A 16,812-nucleotide genomic window follows, 5' to 3' on the forward strand; every position below is an offset into this window, starting at 1 on the left:
TAGACTATAGAACAATTCTATATAAAACAATAGTGAATTTAAAATCAAAATTTAACGTCTAATGTTAAAATATATGTTTTCTAATTTAATGCTCTTTGGCCAGTTCATGAATAATTTATTTGTTTTTATATGATTTATTTGAAAGAATTAAAAGAACAGTTTCATGTCTATCCTTGTATTTTTCATCTGGTCCAGGTTGATAAAAAAATCAACCTTTTTAGAAAGTAATTAGTAATAAGTAATGCAGTTACTTTTCAGACAGAGTAATTAGTACAGTAATCTAAAAGATTTAATTAGTATGTAGATGTAATTAGTAGTTAGTCATTAATTACTTTTTTAGAGTAACTTACCCAACACTGATTGTATTACACTTGTAATACAATGGTACAAAAGGGCTAAATGCACACCTTAAAGAAAATGTGCTTTTTTTTTGGGGTGGCAAACTTTATCAGGATAAAAAAAATAAGTTATTTTATAATTTTTTTAAATTATAAAATAATAAAATACATTATTATTAAATAAAATATTATATTTAATAAAATAATTATATAAATTATAAAATTATTTTATAATATATTATAATTTATAATATATTTTTAATTTTTAATATTTATTATAGAATATATTATTACATTATATATTATTATTTTATTAAATATAAATTATTATTATATAAATTATTTTTTTATCGATGGAGCAACACACACACACACACACACACACACACACACACACACACACACATATATTGCCCTCTCTCTCTCTATCTCTCTCTCTCTCTAGGACAGATCGCCGCGCGTGCGGAGACATTCAAATCTTTATCCACTGACTGGGTTCCTTCACTATTAGAAAAGCTGTTCAGCCCCATCATTCCAGAGGGACAATCGCCTTTGCCTTGTGTGTGATCCCCATGTTTTCTGCCCGTGTCATTCAGGTAAACGTTTTCTTAATATATGTCGTCAGTGATTTTGTTTATTGTTTTGGAAAAGGGCTTAATGCATTTGACTTATTGTGCACCCCAATATCACATAACAACTAATTCTAGAACAACTTATGTTTTCGCTATCGCTAACATTGAATCGTTTTCCTTTAATGATTTTTCATGCCTCTCACTTCAATAAATGCGTACACTTTAAAATTGTGTAACGGGCTATCTGTCCCTCTTTATATCTCTACATAGGGCTCATGGGTACGCTCCGAGATCTTCAGTTCGCGCTGCAGTTGAAGATAGAGGAGTTAAGGCAGAGAGATGCTCTTATCGACGAGCTGGAGCTTGAACTGGACGCTAAAGACGATCTCATACGCCGCCTGCAGGGGGAGCTCGACCGTCTGCGGCTCACTGTCAACACCGTCTCGGCATCTCCTGCAGGTGCGATCTGCTGCTGTGGCAAGCCGTGTTATCGTTTAATGTCACATTCATGCAATTTGTAAGAATAACAGTTTAACTTGGTTAAAGATGTCAGTAATCTGCTATTTGAAGCAACAGTTCTCTTCATCATTTTTCTCACCCTCATGCCATCCCAGATGTGTGTGACTTTCTTTCTTCTGATGAACACAAATTAAGATTTTTGGAAGAATATTTCCACTCTGTAGGTCCATACAATGCAAGTGAATGGTGATCAGAACTCAGAAGGTCTACAAAGGACATAAAAGCAGCATAAAAGTAATCCATAAAACTCCAGTTTAATATTTCACATTCAGCCACCGTTGGGACTGGACAAATGTGGAGATTTAGGGTAAAAAGGACTTCAGTATTGATCTGTTTCTCACCCTCACCAATCATATCACTTCTGAAGATATGGATTTTACCACTGGAGTCGTGTGGATTACTTTTCTGCCTCCTTTGTGTGCTTTTTGGACCTTCTGAGTTCTGGTCACCATTCACTTGCACTGTATGGACCTACAGAGCTGAAATATTCTTCTAAAAATCTTCATTTGTGTTCTGCAGAAGAAAGAAAGTCATACACATCTGGGGTGGTATGAGGGTGAGTAAATGATGAGAGAATTTTCATTTTTTAGGTGAACTATCCTTTACGGCGCTCGGAATGTGTTGTTCCTTGACTAACCAAGCTTAAAGGCAGGTTGAGGTCTGTGTGACGTGCATGTAGAACATACGTCCGTCTCAACGTGTCAAAAATGGTTAGAATAAATTAAATTCATACTGACCATGAACGAAATTGGCCTACTATAGCATACTTATACTGTCTCACATAATAGGGATAGGCTACTGGGGCTAGTTGTCACACATTTTTTTAATCCATTGAATATTTCTAAGGGCAGGATTTTAATGCTTAAAAATGCTTAAAAAAATGTAAAGCTTAATTTATGTATAGGCTCATCATAGCTTAAGTCCTTGCTACAAAAGGCTACTCATACACAGTTTGAAGCATAGTTTTGGCCAACAGAAATTGTCAACCTTTTATATAGGTATTTAATTAACCATTGCCTTAATATATCCACATGTACAGTAGTTTTACTGTGTTCAGTTATTTACCCAAATGCAGCGAAAACCCCGAAGTGTGAAGGATTGATTGGTGACATTCTCATATTACATTTTTATATTAGGTTATCACACTTATGAAAGTGTTAAAAACCCCCCCAAAAAACAAAAACAGTTAAACTAAGGGTAGGCCTATTTCATAATTTGCTGAAGGCATAAAAATAAACTGTTATTTAATCAGGCCTTTACATAGGCTCCAAATTATTTTCAGTTAAATAATTCTCAGTCATAACAATAGATGCCAGACTGTTCAAAATTTGAGAAGGAATAAACACTGTGTCTATCCTCAAGGAACTATTTGGGTTCCATGTGTCATTTTGCAGGTGCCCTATAGCAAGAACTTCTTCTTTTTTAAATTAAAGACAACACAAGATGACAATTTGCCAGATATTTTCACAGCTTTCCTATTAGAGGAAGAAAAAAATCTAATTAATGTAACATTTTAAATATCAAGGTTTGCCCTTGTTAAATTTACACTTATGAAGGATTTAGCCAAAAATAAGATTAAAGAAATAAAATACATCATAATCTTCTTTCTTTTAGTCTATTAAGCTACAAATATTTTTTTTTAAATGTTTAAAATTTTTATTTCAAAGACATATCAGGAATCATACAGTTGAAAATATCAGGAATATTTTTCCAGAGGCAGAGCAAACACTTTACCCAAATGTACACCATAGACATACCTATTCAAAAATAAATAAATAAATAAATAAAAATGGCACTGGGATGGGAGACAACCTCAAGATAGATAGGAGAACGGACACTCCGATTATTTGAAACGTAATTATAGCAATCACGGCCCCTAACCACATCCTCCACAGTTTTAGCAATAAATGTATTAATTAGTTAATATGCATTATTTATACAAATTGTATATCCTTTCTTATATGCTAAAATGAGAACTTTCCTGACCCATGACTTATAAATATTTTTTTTATTTTATTTAAAAAAAATGTATATATGTTAAAAATATATTTATTTTAATTTTTTGATTATTTGTCTTTATCTTATGTATACATTTTGGATGGTTTATACATATTTTTTAATTATTTATAATTTAATTGTATTTGTTTATTTTTATCCTTTACCTGAACTTGTCTTTATGATTGTATTCATACATTGTTTGATCTTATTGTACATTTATATAGAAAAAAACTCCACAGTTTTACCACCATTTGTGGACTTTTCAGACAGTCCCTTACCACACCCTCCACAGTATTAGCACGTTTTAGCACAATGTGTGGACTTTTCAGACATTCCCTTAGCCACTGTAGGCAAAATTTCCAACTTCTATCAATGTTAAATTGGCAATCTGGAATGATTAATTATAATGCTTAAATACGGGATAAATCATAATTTTATCTTTAAATACGGGACGATCTCATATTTTACAGGATGGTTGGCAACCCTACAAAGGGCTGCTGTCACAAAAATGCCCTCTTAACACATTTAAAAAGTCAAAACCTGTAGAGATGAGGGTAACTTGACATTTGCTTCTGCCAAAACAAGCTTTTAAAGTCAAAATACAACACACTCGTCAGACAGACGCATGTTCGCCAGACACATGACAGGTGCACGTAAACAAAATACAGGTGAACATTCTCCCAGATGTTATGACGTTATTACGTTGTGACGTTATCCACATGTTAGTTTCTAATGTGACGCCGCCTTGACGTCTATACACATCAACAGGTACACGTTATTGCCGTGTAAAGGTCTCCAATGTGATGTGACTTTTGTGTTTGCGTCTTCGTTTAAAATGAATGGAGACGTGACGCACATAGACACGTGTGTTATCCGTGTTGTCTGATGTACTTGTCAGTAGCGCCCTCTAATAACTGATTCAGAGCGCCATATTCCTTGATTACACGCTTGGCTGCAGTTTCCCCTTGAAATGTCCAGCGGGGGGCACCAAAAGCGAGTGAAATGGTGTCGTAATCAGACAAGATTTTTAAGGTGAATACTAGATGGAGGTTTTAATGAGTACAACATACTTCCCTAACATAATACTTCAACCTAAAGCTAGCCAATAGTGTTCTAAAATCAAATAAGACAAAAAAAAACAAAAAACAAAAAACAAAACCTAAGCTTGCATGTTTGGCTGGGCTCGAACCGCTGTCTTATGAGTTCATAGAACAATACTATCAGGTGAGCTATCACACAAGCTAAGCTCAGAATATTTATAAATGTAGGTGAGTCTGTCATGCAAGCCCAAAATGTGTCATTTTTCAAATGGTGCATTATAGTAAAAGATTTCGATATCATAACGTAGCAGTATGTGAGTAACCGAGCAAAAAATAAGTGTTTACAAAGTCATAATCAGCCGTTGTAGTCGTGATTTGTGAAAGTGAATAAAACGCACAGTTGTTGTAGCACCTCTAGTGTTCATTTCACCAGAAAACTGCAGTGAAACATTGCATTTTTAATAGTACAAAACACAGTTATAGATATCTGACAATAGTTTTCAACATAAGCCAATGAAACTGTATAACTAATTAAAATTCTGCATGTTGCACTGGCATTCTAACACAAAATTGCATTATGGATAAATTTGTCTAGGATTACAACTTAGATTTACCAACTAGACATGACCCCTGTAAACCTTGGGGCATTTTTTTCTTTGAACGATCTTAGAAAATAAATCTTCAGTGTTACTGGCATTTTAAGTTTATTTTAAGTGAGGTTTAAATTAAATGAGGTTTTAAACTTTGAGAAACTACAGCCCCCTAGAATGCAGTCTGGCATGAAAAGAGTGAATCCTATGGTGCAATAAATAAATAAATAAATAAATAATAATAAAAAGAAGCAAAGCAGAGAAAGAAGTCAAAGGTAAACATTGTTGGAGCCATGCTTCAAAAAGCAACTCAGATTTTTGACAGCAAACAGCCCAGAGTTCAGAGTCAATTATTGTTTAATGCCATGAAAACATCTTTATTACTTATTTTTACACTCATTTCATTTGCATCTAGGTCAACAGCGTACTTCTTCTCTGAGAGGGAGGAGACAAACCCTGGTAACAGAGCCCATTAATGTGGAGCCAGAACTTCTTACAAAAATCTTACAAAACCCTCCAATCAGCTACAGCAAGAGTCAAGAGTAAGAACAAAATTTCAACTCATTCTCTTCACCTACGCTTTATTTGCCTATATATCTCTTCATCTTACTTTCTTTCTTTCTTTCAGGTCACAGAGGCTGATAGAGGCAGCTTTAGCAGAGAGTGAGTGCATGAAATATCTAGACAGGGATCAGATGCTGAGTCTGGTGGATTCTGCCTATCCTACAACATTTAAAGAGGGTGTTTGTGTTATTCAGGAAGGTGATGGTGGATCCCAGGCTTATATAGTTGAAGGTAAGGAACAGTGGGTTTATACTGCATAGTACTAGATGATTTGTATGTCCGATCATTTACAGATCCCATTTACAGGTTGGATTGCGTCGTTATTTTGTAACCCAATTCTCAAAAGTTACTCATTATTAGAATCAGAATCAGAATTAGCTTTATTGCCAAGTATGCTTACACATACGAGGAATTTGTCTTGGTGACAGAAGCTTCCAGTGCACAGACAATACAACAACAAGACAAAAATAGAATAAAAATAAAAAGTGAATAGAAAATATAAGTATATATAAAAATACACAATAAGACCAAAAATATATACAGTATGTATATGTGTGTGTGTGTGTGTGTGTATGTGTATATATATGTATATATATATATATATATATATATATATATATATATATATATATATATATATATATATATACAGATAGTGCAAGGGAATGTAATGGCAGATGAGGTAGGATATGTTGGATAAATATAAATAGACTAAGCTGTGAATTGCACATAATTATTTGCTCAATGGGGCAGTTTGAACTGTTCGTGAGATGGATAGCCTGAGGGACAAAACTGTTCTTGTGCCTGACGGTTCTGGTGCTCAGCGCTTTGTAGCGCCGGCCAGAAGGCAACAGTTCAAAAAGGTAGTAGGCTGGGTGAGTGGGGTCCAGAGTGATTTTTCCAGCCCTTTTCCTCACTCTGGAATTGTACAGTTCTTGAAGGAAGGGCAGGGAGCAACCAATAATCTGCTTAGCAGTCCGAACTGTCCTTTGTAGTCTTCTGATGTCCAATTTCGTAGCTGAACCAAACCAGACAGTTATTGAAGTGCAGAGGACAGACTCAATGACTGCTGAGCAGAACTGTATCAGCAGCACCTGTGGCAGGTTGAACTTCCTCAGCTAGCGAAAGAAGTACAACCTCTGCTGGGCCTTTTTCACAATGGAGTCAATGTGGGTCTCCCACTTCAGGTCCTGTGAGATGGTAGCTCCCAGGAGCCTGAATGACTCCACTGCTGCCACAGTGCTGCTCAGAATGGTGAGCGGGGTCAATGTTGGGGTGTTCCTCCTAAAGTCCACTATCATCTCCACTGTTTTGAGCGTGTTCAGCTCCAGGTTGTTTATTATCAGAGGTGTAGTCATGCATACAGGCTTAATCTTGATAATAATGTTGGCTAAAAGAAGTGACTGCTGTCGGATCCTTGATTAACGTATTATGTGTGAGGTAGTGCAGCCGGTGGAGTTTCTTGTGCCCCCCTAGGGAGTTGGTGCCCTACGCAGATGGCGCAATCTGTGTGAAGGGAGTGGCGGAACTGGTGCTTTCAAGCTACATCCACCAAACTCGGCACCTTCAGACTGTTCTCAAATCAAACATCAAATCAAATCACACAGCCATATACACAAGTGCAATGTGTGTGAAATTCTTGGGTGCAGTTCCGATCAACATAGCAGTCGTGACAGTGATGAGACATATACCAATTTACAATAACATCAAATTAACACAACACAATTTAAACATCTGATATACACGTAATTACACTCAACAATATACAAATAATAACATACACTGTACAGTATACAATACGCACTATATACCCAAAAAGACTTGAGGCTGTAATCGCTGCTAAAGGTGCTTCAACTAAGTACTGAGTTAAGGGTCTGAATACTTATGTCAATGTGATAATTGAGGTTTTTTTTTTTTAATTAAATTTAATTTTTATACATTTGCAAAGTTATCAAAAATCTTGTTTCTGCTTTGTCATTATGGGGTATGGAGTGTAGATTGATGTGAAAATATAAAATAATTTAAAGCATTTTAGCATAAGGCTGCAACCTAACAAAATGTCAAAAAAATGAAGGGGTCTGAATGCACTGTATATATATACAGTACATTATATATATATATATATATATATATATATATATATATATATATATATATATATATATATATATTTACAGTACTGTGCAAAAGTCTTCTTATTTTTCACAAAAACATTTGGTTAGTAAAATTGTTATTTCATATATTCTGCTTTTTAGTATATTAGTAGGAAACATAAATTTTGGATTTCAACATTCCCTTTGCAAATAGAATTGAATAGAAGAAGAACAAGGACCCTTTACAACAGATAGTATGGCCTCCAGATCTCAACATCATTGAGTAAGTCTGGGATTAAATGAAGAGAAAAAAGCAGTTGAGACTAAATAGTTAGAAGAACTTTGGTGAATTCTCCAAGAAGCTTGGAACATCCTTTCTGCCAACAACCAGGAAAAACTGTGTCCAGGTGTACCTAGGAGAATTGGTGCAGTTTTGAAGGCAAAGGTTATCACACCAAATATTGATTTAGATTTTTTATGTTTACTGGACTTTGTATGACATTAATTGATAAATGAAAACTATTTAAGTGCCTTTTGCACATTACTATTTACTGTGTGTGTATATATATATATATATATATGTAAATCTATTGTTTATATTGCAATATTTTTTTCACAACAATCAATTCAATCTGTCTGAGGTAGACTTATAATAAGGGATTTTCTATTATAAGGAAAATTCCTTATTGGAAAATTTGGCAGGAAAATTCCTTACCATGGTCCGGGAGCATGACTAATTGCAGTAATTTTGTAACCCATAATTTTTTTTTTGTATAATAAATTGCATTTAATTAACACGTTAAACCTACAGCCCTTGTTTTTTTAATAAATAAAAATAAAAAAGCAAAAAAAATTCCTAAAGTGTAACGTACGGCCCAATTGGACAATCATTCAGTCTGTTCCTCTCTCTGGCTGAGGTACAATAATTAGCATTCACCTCCCACTGTGTTTGGAGGACCAGGCAGGTAGCAAGAGAAATGTGAGACTGACCTGCTTCTGGGAACATTGAGTGAGGGAGAGTGAGAGAGATAGAGAGATTGAGAATGTGAGGTGAAATGAGTTTTAAAATGTCAGTGCGTGCCTAAATACCTGGGTTGCTAGTGAAAAAACCTCAGGAAGCAGGAGACAGATCTATTACCATCCATTAAAGCGTTTATCAATAACAGTCCATGAGCAGTGCTAATCCCCAGGCTTGATTTGTTAGGAGTGAGGGCAATGTTTGTTGTCTGCAGCGGTTTATGTGCTGAATTGTCTTAGCTCTGACAACGTCTCCGTGACTAATCTGTGACGGGTCAGATCATCTGTCTATGTGACAGTCACGCTGTCACTCAACACCTGTCACTCCTGGCAACCTTGAGGGGCATAGCTGATGTGTGTGTGTGTGTTTGTGTGTGCTCAGATATACTTTGGGGATAAAATTATCCCCAAAAGTGAGCTAAATCTGTCAAAAGCTCCCTTTGGTGACTTTGAGGGATGTCCTCAATTGGAAAATTTATTCATAAATAAAGCCAACAAAGTTTTTTTCTGTCTTTAAAAATGCAAAACACTGTAGGTTTACACAATGCAACCAGACGTGATGCGTTAAAGCAATAAAAGCGATAAAGTCTTTCTTTCTGTAACGTTGTCCTGGGAAGCCCACAGTGAAATCTCATTGGTCCAGAATCCTACCCCTTCTTTATATTAAACGTTAAATATGTTCCGATTGGCTGTGACTATGTCACAACATGTAGCATTTTCGCATTGCATCTGATTAGGACACTGGGTTAGGATTTATTTTAGGCCTACATTATAATAAGGTTTATGTAAAAGCAGTATAAGTCTGCAGTTGTTCCCCATTTATATAGCTGAATAAATGTGTTTGTGTATGTGTTTGTGTGCACATCTGTGTTAATACAGAGGGAAAGCTGGAGGTATCCAGGGCTGGACAGAGGCTGCACATCATTGAGCCAGGGGTGATGTTTGAAGAACTTGCTCTCATTCATAACCACACCTGCTCCACTACTGTCACAGGTACCCCCCCCCCCCCCACACACACACACACACACACACACGCACACCCATTAACCCATACAGTATATGTCCATAAAATGACAATTCATAATGACCACAGTGGCTTTAAAAAGCACAGAAAAAACACACTGTAACAGAACCATAAGAGTAAACCACATATTCCAAGTCTTCTGAAGCCATACAATAGCTTTATAAGAGGAACTGACCAAAATTTAAGTCATTGTTCATTGATAATCTGTCCCTCCTCTGCAATTCTCAAATCTCACTCTCAGTTTCGCATATTAAAACTATCGCATCGTGCTTGCCAATAACACGCGTGACAATCAATGCCTTTTTGGCGTCAATGGGCCCATTTACAGTCGGTCACTTCATGCATTTTCTGTGATCAGATCATGAAATGACCAGGTGTAAATGCCCTCCGAAACGCATTAGAGACAGATTGCAGTCCAATCTTTCAAACCACTTCAGGAGGTGGTTTGAGATGCATTCTAGATAAAACTAGTCAAGTGTAAATGCATCTGGCTGTTCAAGACGCATATGCTAACTTTACTCCTCCCAAACAGCGCTATGCCAGCATAGGGAAAACGCGAAATATAACAGCTGCGACCGAGTATTTGTATAGGTCTCGCATTGCACAATAAATAACAAATTAAGACACGGATGCACGTTGTAGGAAAGACAGGACTTTTTCTTCATTTATTTGATGCAGATCGCTGAAGAAACTGAAACTAAACACTGACATGAGAGCAGCTGACGCGCATGACACACCTTGCTTATGAGAAATCCCAAGGGGAGAAATACACAGTGCGCACACAAACAGAAACATGCACACTGTTCAAAGTCAGTTGGAATCAAATAATAAATAACATCTTTTCATTTTTCTGCCTGGCATACGTAAGCATAATCACAGAAGAGAACTCCGTGATATTTGCATATAGAGAGGAAACTGAAGATCAGATTCATATCCGTTTGGTGGAGAAACATTGATGTGGCCAAATGTAAATGGAATGTGCTTTTCAATCGGATAGCAATCTGATCAGTAAAAACGCATGAAGTGACCAAGTGTAAATGGGCCCAATGACATCAAACCTGCTGTGACACTTCGGGGTGCCATTTTTGAATCTGAATGTGTTCATGAATGAGGTTTCAGAGCTTCAGCAGAGGGAAAATTATCACTGAATAATGACAATTTTAAATGTAAATATAATTGTCTCCTAAAGTTTCAGAAGAGATCTCAACAACTTCACAAACAATGCACCAAGTCAAAGGTCTCAATATGAACTCAAACATTTCTTAATACTACCATATCTGGGGGCCTGGGTAGCTCAGCAATTAAAGAAACTAACTACCACCCCTGGAGTCGTGAGTTCAAATCCAGGGCCTGCTGAGTGACCCCAGCCTGGTCTCCCAAGCAACAAAATTGGCCCAGTTGGGAGGGTAGAGTCACATGGGGTAACCTCCTCATTGTTGTTATATTGTGGTTTTCGCTCTCAGTGGGGCACATGGTGAGTTGTGTGTGTGGATGCCACAGAGAATAGCATGAAGCCTCCACACACACTGTTTCTGCAGTAACACGGTTGCTTTGGATAAATGCATCTGGTACAAGACTACTGATTTTCAAGAACAAATTATCTGCCTTATGCACATAAACTGTATAGCTCTAGTCTCTTAATGTATGTCAACAATTAAACATAACTCTAACCCTACTTCCTCATCATTTCACTCTTAATATAGACTTTGAGTGTTGGTGGCCTAGTGGACTAAAGCACAGCACTGGTAAGCAGAAGTTTGATGGTTCAATCCCCACAGCCACCAACATTGTGTCCTTGAGCAAGGCACTTAACTCCAGATTGCTCCAGGGGCAGGGGTGTAGATTCTGGGGGGGAAGGGGGTAGAGTTTCATGTAAATCAGGGGGCATTTTGCGTCCCTATTGGTCCACTAGTTCTTGATCGACAGCTCCTCCTCTAGCCAATCATTCGAAGAGGGGAGATGACGTCACTCCAATGCAACTCCGATGGCTGCTGCTCAATATTATATTATTTGTGGCTGATAGATACGCTGTTTGTGTCTGTTTTGAGTATTTTCTGCCAGCTCTAGGAAAAAATGTGTTGTCCGAGTAGACACATGTATCGAGTCAGCTGAATTTATTTAGCTGAGTCTTTAGTTTAGGCATTATTTAAGACTTCCTTGTTTGTAGGTTATTGGCTGCATATCTAAAAAAAACTAAAAAACAAGGCTGGGTTGGTGTGGATGTTTGATGCATGTTTTTACTAGCTGTGCCAATGTAGTCGCGTGTTCAGAACCCAACTTGATCTGCTTTTCCATTATGCTGAATGTGCTGTTATGTACTGATCCTATGTTGGCATCGTTGGCATAGCTACATAGTTTCTTTCTCCACGATACTGCAGCGAAATCAGAAACAAGTGACCAAGCATCCCCATGTCAATAAATAATGCAATAAAGTTGGCTTGACATTGGACGTTCTTTATTCACAAATAGTCGCAAATTTAGGGACCGTCTCTAAAGATACAGGCAACAATGGAGCATACATATCCCAAACATTTACAAACATTTCCATTACATAGAGTATACAACTTCAATAACATTTGAAGCAAATGACTTACAGGCATACAACCAACTCCAAAGTGTGCATGTAGGTGTCAGCAATAATGCAAGCCTTTTAGATTTGTGAAAAATAAAAAAAAGTCCAATTATATTTGAACATTTCTATATTCATCAGTATTGTAATAGGCCTTGGTGTCGGGATCTGGATTTTATTTAATGGAAAAGCGAATCAAGTTGGGTTCTGTACTCGCAGCTACATTGGTACAGCTAGTAAAAACATGCATCAAACATCCACACCAACCCAGCTTGTTGTGTTTTTTTATTTTTTTTATTTTTTATAGATATGCAGCCAATAACCTACAAACAAGGAAGTCTTAAATAATGCCTAAACTGAAGACTCTGCTGACTTAATTCAGCTGACTCAATACATGTGTTAACAGACTATGATAATGGCCTACTCGGACAACAAATTTTTTCTTAGAGCTGGCAGAAAATACTCAAAACAGACACAAACAGCATATCTATCAACCACAAATAATATAATATTGAGCAGCAGCCGTCGGAGTTGCATTGGAGTGACGTCACCTCCCCTCTTAAAATGATTGGCTAGAGGAGGAGCTGTCAATCAAGAACTAGTGGACCAATAGGGATGCAAAACACCCCCTGATTTACATGAAACTCTACTCACAAGTTTAGGAAATTCAAGCGCAGATCTTGGAAACAAAAGCAAAGAAAAATACAGCGTAAGCGAACAAGAAAAAATGAAAATATGAGCAAAATTGTCAGAGCACAAAAAACAGTAATATAACCAAGGAAAACATGATGTTGTTTGCAATTCTGATGACTTTGCTTTAATTTTTCTTTTTTCCTTTTTTTTGCAGCATATTTTAAATGTTTATATATTTTTGATTCATGCTTGTTATTTTTTATCTGCACTAATTATTTTGATCTGCGCTTATTTATTTTTTTATCTGCACTTATTATTTTTTGATTCACGCTTATTATTTTGATTAACACTTATTATTTTTGGATCCATGACTGCAATACATTTGACGGGATTTTGATCCCATAGATTGTGCAATAAACATTTGAAAAAGGAAACGTTATTGTAATAAGTTTCACTCGGTCAGTACGAGACTTGAACTCACACATCAAGTACTTAAAAGAACATGTTGAGTACATTAACCACTACTCTATGGAACAATTCTAATGTATGAAAATTGGGTGTACCAAATAAAAAAGAAAAGAAAGTGAAGGCGCGTTATCATGTACAATTGTTGAAATTCCAGATTCACCTTTTGTAAAACAAGCAAATCTGTTTAAATGTCATGTAAAGTTTCAATGAAATGAGGAAGTGGGAAACAGCAATTCCAACTCAGGTTTGTCAGTTTTATTTTATAAATGAAACACGTCCACCTCAAGGTAAACGGTAAAGCTTCAAAACAGCCGACAGCGGCTAACATACACAGCTTGTCAGCTGGGTTCTCTCTCTCCCTCTCTGGGGTTTTGGGCAGTCTTTTATCTCCCCGCCTCACACTGTGAACATAGAAATCACAATTAGCAGCAATTCATCTCAGGTGAAAACCCTTACCACTTCCTCTCTCCCCAGACGAATGCTCTGCCATACCCTTACCCCCACATACCCCCGCTGCCCGACTCAGATCAGGGGAACAGCCTGGCCTGCCCAATCCCCCCCCCCCCACCTTTCTAGAGAGGAAGTCCGCGACAGCCATCAGCGCCCCTGGCCTGTAGACTCCCTCGAACTTAAACGGTTGGAGTGCCAGATATCAACGAGTGATCCAGGCGTTGGAATCCTTCATCCGGTGGAGCCACTGGAGCGGGGCATGGTCTGAACAGAGGGTGAATGCTCATCCCAGCAAATAGTAGAGGAGAGTGAGGACTGTCCACCTGATGTCCAAGCACTCCTTCTCTATGGTGCTGTACATCATCTTTCTCATAGAGAGCTTCGAATAATGTACAGCACCAGGTGCTCCTCCCCCTCCACCACCTGGGACAGTACAGCACCCAGCCCCCTGTCCGATGTGTCCGTCTGCAAAACAAAAGGAAGAGAGAAGTTAGGGGAATGCAGAAGCGATCCACCACAAAGTGCAGCTTTTACCTGCGTGAAGGCTTGTTGGCACGGCTCTGTCCACTGGACCGGGTCTGGAGCTCCCTTTTTAGTGAGATCAGTCAGCAGGCTGGTGACATTCGAATAATTAGGCACAAACCTTCGATAATAGCCAGCCAGCCCCAGGAACTGTCTCACCTCCTTTTTGGCCTTGGGTCTTGGGCATGTCGCAATTGCTGTGGTTTTATCAGTTTCGGGCCACACTTGCCCATGACCCAAGTGGAACCCCAGATACCATACCCCCACCTGCCCAATTGCGCACTTCATCGGGATTGCTGTGAGCCCTGCTCTTTGCAGTGACCTCAGAACGGCCCTCGGATGCTGCATGTTCTGCTGCCAATCATTACTATAAATAATGATATCATCCAAATAAACAGCGGCATACGCAGCATGTGGTCTGAGGACCCTGTCCAAACAAACCGAACGGAAGGGTCACAAATTGGTGCAACACAAACGGTGTAGAGAAGGCCATTTTCTCACGGGACATCGACGTTAAGGGGATCTGCCAATATCCGTTTGTTGAATCCAGTGTTGAATAAAAGCGAGCTCCAACTGATTGAGCAGTTCGTCAATATGAGGCATCGGATACGCATCAAATTTTGACACCACACAGAACCGGACCGAGCCATAGCTCTTAGGTACCAGATCTACCGGGCTGACCCAATCACTGTGGGATTCTTCTATTATTCCCATATCGAGCATGGCCTTTAATTCTTCCCATACTACCTGTTTTTTGTGTTTGGGTAACCGGTAGGGCCGACTACGTACCACTACCCCGGGGTTGTCATGATGTGGTGTTCTATGAGATTAGTGCAGCCGGGGAGAGGTGAGAACACGTCAGAGAAATTCTTTTGCAATCTGGCAACCTCCGTACGTTGTGACGGTGAGAGGTGGTCTCCACAAGAGAGATCTGATTGGCTTTTAGACTCGCCTCCGGACCGAGCTCCTCCCTCTCCGGAACTACCGTCGCCAAGGATATGGGGACCGCCTCTCTCCATTGTTTTAGTAGGTTTAGGTGGTAAATTTGACGAGCCCAACCCCTATCCGTATGCACTACCTCATAGTTGACTTCCTCAACTAGCCGTGTGACCTCAAAGGGCCCTTGCCACTTTGCGAGTAATTTTGAGCTCAATGTGAGCAGTAAAACAAGTACTTTATCTCCCGGTGCAAATTCCTGTAGCCGAGCTCCCCTGAAGACTGTCGTTCTTCAGAATCAGAATCAGAATCAGCTTTATTGCCAGGTATGCTTACACATGTCACTTGGTGACAGGAGCTTCCAGTGCACAACAATGCACTGCAGCAACAAAACAGAGATAATAATAAAAAATAATAAAATATACAATAAAAATTGAATAAAATAAAAATTTAATAGAAAATAAGTATATATAGAATACACAATAAGACAATATATATATACACTACCGGTCAAAAGTTTTGAAACACTTACTCATTCTTTATTATTATTATTTTTTTAGAATAATAGTAAAGTCATCAAAACTATGGAATAACATAAATGGAACTATGGGAATTATGTTGTGACTAAACAAAATCCAAAATAAATCAAAACTGTGTTATATTTTAGCATCTTCAAAGTAGTCACCCTTTGCCGAGAATTTGCAGACGTGTACTCTTGACATTTTCAACCAACTTCTTGAGGTATCACCCCGGGATGCTTTTTAAACAGTATTGAAGGAGTTCCCATCTATGTGGGGCACTTATTGGCTGCTTTTCTTTATTATTTGGTCCAAGTCATCAATTTCAAAAGCTTTTTTTTTTTTAATTACATTTTAGTTTTATAATGAAATAATTTAATATGGTGGCACAATTATGTTTTTGTCTACAAAACTAATTTCAAACATTTAAGCATACGCCTTCAGATCAAAAGATTTTTAAGATCATGATAAACATTTCATTCAAGTGTTTCAAAAGTTTTGACCGGTAGTGTGTGTGTGTGTGTGTATATATATACACTATATTGCCAAAAGTATACGCTCACCCATCCAAATAATTGAATTCATGTTTTCCAATCACTTCCATGGCCACAGGTGTATAAAATGAAGCACTTTGGCATGCAGACTGCTTCTACAAACATTTGTGAAAGAATGGGCCGCTCTCAGGAACTCAGTGAATTCCAGCGTGGTACTGTGATAGGATGCCACCTGTGCAACAAGTCCAGTCGTGAAATTTCCTCGCTACTAAATATTCCACAGTCAACTGTCAGTGGTATTATAACAAAGTGGAAGCGATTGGGAATGACATCAACTCAGCCACGAAGTGGTAGGCCACGTAAAATGACAGAGCGGGGTCAGCGGATGCTGAGGCGCATAGTGCACAGAGGTCGCCAACTTTCTGCAGAGTCAATCGCTACAGACCTCCAAAGTTCATGTGGCCTTC

The 16,812-nt window shown here is 38.0% G+C and overlaps 1 protein-coding gene across 1 annotated transcript in view; it reads left to right on the plus strand.

The window, feature by feature from the left end:
- Window positions 1–812: 812 nt before the first annotated feature.
- The window catches only part of prkg1l (protein kinase cGMP-dependent 1, like), a 48,915-nt gene continuing 32,915 nt past the window's right edge, over window positions 813–16,812 (plus strand). The window contains exons 1-5 of the mRNA XM_051668732.1: window positions 813–934; window positions 1,181–1,369; window positions 5,473–5,599; window positions 5,686–5,852; window positions 9,611–9,724. Of these exons, the coding sequence (XP_051524692.1) occupies window positions 1,186–1,369; window positions 5,473–5,599; window positions 5,686–5,852; window positions 9,611–9,724 (592 nt within the window). The 5' untranslated portion in view covers window positions 813–934; window positions 1,181–1,185. The remainder of the gene's footprint in view (window positions 935–1,180; window positions 1,370–5,472; window positions 5,600–5,685; window positions 5,853–9,610; window positions 9,725–16,812) is intronic.

The sequence above is a fragment of the Myxocyprinus asiaticus genome, chromosome 33, assembly GCF_019703515.2.
Source record: "Myxocyprinus asiaticus isolate MX2 ecotype Aquarium Trade chromosome 33, UBuf_Myxa_2, whole genome shotgun sequence".
In the NCBI taxonomy this organism is placed as follows: Eukaryota; Metazoa; Chordata; class Actinopteri; order Cypriniformes; family Catostomidae; genus Myxocyprinus; species Myxocyprinus asiaticus.